This window comes from Mercenaria mercenaria, chromosome 4 (genome assembly GCF_021730395.1).
Source record: "Mercenaria mercenaria strain notata chromosome 4, MADL_Memer_1, whole genome shotgun sequence".
Taxonomy (NCBI): Eukaryota; Metazoa; Mollusca; class Bivalvia; order Venerida; family Veneridae; genus Mercenaria; species Mercenaria mercenaria.
This window is the reverse complement of record NC_069364.1, coordinates 15511819-15516436: the sequence shown is the minus strand read 5'-3', so window position 1 is coordinate 15516436 and position 4618 is coordinate 15511819. Positions and strand designations below refer to the sequence as shown.

General features: G+C 33.2%; 1 protein-coding gene across 1 annotated transcript; it reads left to right on the top strand.

Annotated features, from left to right (window-relative positions):
* The first annotated feature begins 988 nt into the window (after positions 1-988).
* On the top strand, positions 989-4119 carry LOC123553218 (growth hormone secretagogue receptor type 1-like). Its single transcript, XM_045342962.2, has 2 exons — positions 989-1095; positions 2493-4119. The coding sequence occupies exons 1-2, from the start codon at positions 1093-1095 to the stop codon at positions 3027-3029; spliced, it is 540 nt and encodes a 179-aa protein (XP_045198897.2). The 5' UTR covers positions 989-1092; the 3' UTR covers positions 3030-4119.
* Positions 4120-4618: the final 499 nt, after the last annotated feature.

The window sequence follows — 4618 nt, the reverse complement described above, 5'->3', positions numbered from 1 at the left end:
AGCCCCATATTTCGCTACCATACATAATTGTCGATGCCACAAAGGAATCAAATAGCTGTAACGCCAGTTTTGGTTTTGTATCATATTTCTTTAAATTAGCTATGAGGGTAATAAGAGCTTTTAAACCATTACCATAGAAGGTTTGAGTACTTAAATTAAAAGTTCTAGTATAATTAAGTGCAATCCCTAAATAATTAAAGTCATTGACTACCTCTATAACATCTTTTCCTTTTCATGCAAATAACCAATCCGCGCGTTTTGTAATCGCACAGCGGAAACAACCAATTTGCAATATAAGATATACTGATTTTATCTTCCGACAAAAGTTCTTATAGGACCTTTCATGTAAAATTATTTATTGATACAAATGACAAAAATCAGAATTCTTGAAGGTGTGAATTGTCCGAGCCATTTTGTTTCAAGTGTACATTTCTTTATGAAAAAGGTGATCCATATATTTATGCAGTTATTTGAAGAAGATACTTATATTCTTGGTACTTTACGTACTTCTTCGTTATAAGTCGTTTTTAGAGTTACGTATCGTCATCCCCTGTGTATTTTAATGCTTTGATAATTTAACATTTAAAAATTGAAATTGAAATTTTCACAAACACACGAATAAGATATCAAATCATGACTTGTATTTTAAGGTTTGTGTTTCGTAAAATTTTGTTAATTTTACCAAGGACGTCCTTAATCTTACTTTTGTTTGGCATTATAGTTCAAGGTTAAATTATGCAAATTGGTAATCTAAATAGCCACATTGTTTTTTCCTTTCAAACTGTGAGTTTCACGCCTCTTTGTCCAACATTCATGAAACCCCATCAGACTGTCTGTTTGCCTAGGTTCTACAACAAAGGCATCAGCATTACATCCTGTTCTATCAGTACTACATACACTGCTTTGTTTGGCACAGCGTTTACATTGAAAGCGAAGTGAAGTTTTTCTTTCTCATTCATTAACCTTATACTGTCTGTATTGTAGGTCGTCAAGGTGATCATCTTCATTTGGATAATCTCTGTCTTTGCTAGTCTTCCATGGTTTTATATCGCTGTTTACAGAAGCTCTCAGCTAGTGGACGGAACACCAATTATGGTAATATAAATTCTGGTCAGTTTTATGTATAACAGTAATATCTAATTATTAATTATGGCCAAGTGTCAATTACATCTTGGAATTTTCGAAGAACATTTAAACAATTCTTTGATATATTTTATTTTAATGTGAGGATTTTTTGTCGCTGTTGTCTTTCTTTTTCCGATTATCTCAAAATGTTGCTACTTATTGTAAAAACGTATTAGATACGCAAAGGTCAATCGTCCTTCATGTTTTCGTTCCAAGTCACATAAAAAATATCTGTCGTTTTAGTTATTCATGTCAAGATATAATAATTTTCCAAATGCATGAATAAGGTTTTAAGAAATATAATCTCGTGAGGCAAGCTGAAATGTCAATTTCTACTTGCATTGTCTGGGAGTCTAATGTTTAAGCTAATATTATTATATAAATGTACCTTAATCAATTGAATTTGGTATTTTTTTGTCTATTGTTTCCTTGTCTCGATGGGTTTCTGTTTATGTATTGTAACAGTTTATTACATCTAGCCAGCCAAATGAGTGAAACGATTACGTTTATTACTATATTCAGAAAGCCAGATGATGAAAATGTCACGCTGGATAATGTTTTTATAACATCCAAATTTACCTAAACCAAAACCAAAATTATTGCTGAAGTTGAGCCATATTTGATTTTCGGAATTCAGTGAAATTCAGTACATTGTAGAAATACTATTCCCTTACATGATAATAACTGTCTTTTTGTGTGACATTTCCCGTGAATTATAGTAGAATTAAATATTAATTAAACTATTCTAAATTTCACAAGAAGTGTTAGCATGAATTTTTTAATAGATGGTCAGTCATTTACTCTAAAAAGAATACATGAAGATAATGGCCCATGAAACTGGAAAGCCAACATAATTTTATCGAATGTGTAGGGATAAGGATCCAAAGTTATGACATTACAAATTTCGTATCTGGGTTAGTTGTTCATTGTCTGTAAAATTAGTGTTCTCTTTACTATATATTTGTAAATTTCCATTGATACAAGTAAGTGCTTCAAACTTTTTAACTCACTAAATTTTAGAATTCTCTGCTCAAAATCACATCGTTTTCGGAATTACCTTGGTTGACGAGTGCGGCGTCACACTAAGTAATCATATTACCATAATGATTTCTTGACAATGACATCAACTGCGCCCATATTTGGAAGAACGTTAACTAACCTTGGACGTAAATGATTATAATTACATTGAGAAAATGTCACATTAAAGAAAACAAGTAATTTGAAATTTCAAAAAGGTTTACGAGACGCGAGTTTGTTCTAACATAAACATCAGTAGTTACGGTTTAAACTTTGAATGTTAGACTCATCAAATTGGCGGTAAGCGTCAGTAATCCTTTGATGCTGTAATTAATTTTTCATCTTTTTAGGTGTGTCGAAATCCAATTCGTCTTTACTGGCAACGCGTCTACATTACCGGCTTGACGGCACTCTTCTATATGGTTCCATGCGTAATATTGCTCGCCATTTATGTAGAAATTTGCCGAGAACTAGTCCGTAGCAACATGGACCAAGGAGCACGCTTCGGACAATCGGAGGTTGGGAGAATTGCATTCTACAGTGAAAGAAAACGTTCTCAGAGACAGGTCCTGAACCTCATCAGTTCAATCGTATTTGTTTTCTTTCTGTGTCATTTACCTCTACGCGTAGCGGGACTGTGGTTCACTTTTGAGGACAAAAACGTCATATATTCCCTTGGTCTGGAAAAATATCTGACTATTCTGTATGCTACAAGAATTATTTTCTACCTAAATCACGCCTTGAACCCAATTGTATATAACTTCGTCTCAAGAAAATTTAGACAGGCATTGAAGAGCGTTTCTCTGAAAAAATGGAGCAGATCTGACTTCAAAAGATCAGTCACTAAGCGCATGATAGTCAAAAGTTCAAGTAATCGAAAGCCATAAACACGATTACATAACAGGAAAAAGTTTCAATTCATGCACAAAGCCACTCACAACATTTTGATACTATATGATTATCGAAAGTTCCATGGTTTTCCATTTATCATTTGTTACGTGACTTTACCTCACTAAGGTGGATATTTGGAATGCCTGTTTTGCTCAGTGAAGCAATATAAATTTTCAATGGCGTAATGGCTTTTAAAAGGTAAAAAATGTATCCCCGCAGTAGACCATCATAGAAACACTATTTAATTCGTAAATTTCCGACAGAAGAGGATTTTATGAGAAATGACCACTTGAAAAAATCATAAAATTTACTCTTTGTACAACATGGAAACATAGAAAAAGTAAATGAAATTTGGTTTTAGCTCTGATAGTATTCTATAACGTAAAAATGCTAATGATATTTTGTACGAAGTAGAAACTGGTTTGCATTGACATGGACCAAGAAAGACACATTAAGAGACGAACAGATGAACCGCGATCAAATGGTCAGCGGCAAAATATATCACTGGGAGAGCATAAACTGCTTAACTGTGCGCAAACCCTCACTCTTTGTAATGTTTTAACAGTTACAGGACAATATAAAAAAGTTACCCTCTCCAGGAGAATCTCTTATGTATTGGTATCAAAATACCACAACAATACTTGTGTAAAATTATTCGAAATAAAGTAACAAATGTGTAAGAAGTGAATGTATCTGCAGAAAACAAAAGCAACAATAACAGCACATTAATGACTCAATGAATAAGTCCAGAAGACAAATATCAAAGCAATTCAGTCCTAGTCGGCTTTAAAACCTGCCAATCATGGAGCCTTCCACCGAACTGAAGAGGAACACGTAACACGAAGGATCTAACACTAAATACGCGGTGTGCGTCAAAAGAAAGGGTCATTTACTTTTGGAATGAACGTTTCATGATCAACTTCCCCCCACCCCCACCAAAACAAACCCCCAAAACACACACTTGCAAAATTACATGACCCAGTTTTAAAAATAATTCTCCCATAGCTTTCACCGAAGGAATGGTACAGAACATTTTGCATGTTGAGACAACATTTTATTATTTGTATCTATAATAAATTGGCAATTTTGTAAATTGACAATTGTTTGTATATTCAGATAATGTACACATGAACAAGATTTGTAATAAATATATAAGAATGATCGTTAATCGTGAGAACACTATTGTTCTTGTTGTTAAAATAATGTCTTGTCTGTATTTGGTTAATAATTAAGCAGCAGGTGATCTCGGTATTTGTGGGTTGGTGTTTTATTAGTCAATCTGTAATTCAGCATAAAAATTGTAGTATCTGTTTTTAGACAAGACTATTTTTTTCGAACTTTCAGCAAGAAGATGTCGTTGAAACATTTGTTATTAAATTCAAAATAAAATCTATTAGATGTCTTTTGGAAGTATATAAAACAAACAAAACAGAAACAATAACAGACTTGGTTTGAATATGTTTGTTTATGAGAGGTAATGAAACGTGTAACATCGATAACATTTCTAGCACCGTCTCTATCATCCATAGATATTGGATGGACTTCATGGTCATAAAGGACCAGAAAATTTAACAACGGAGAACCC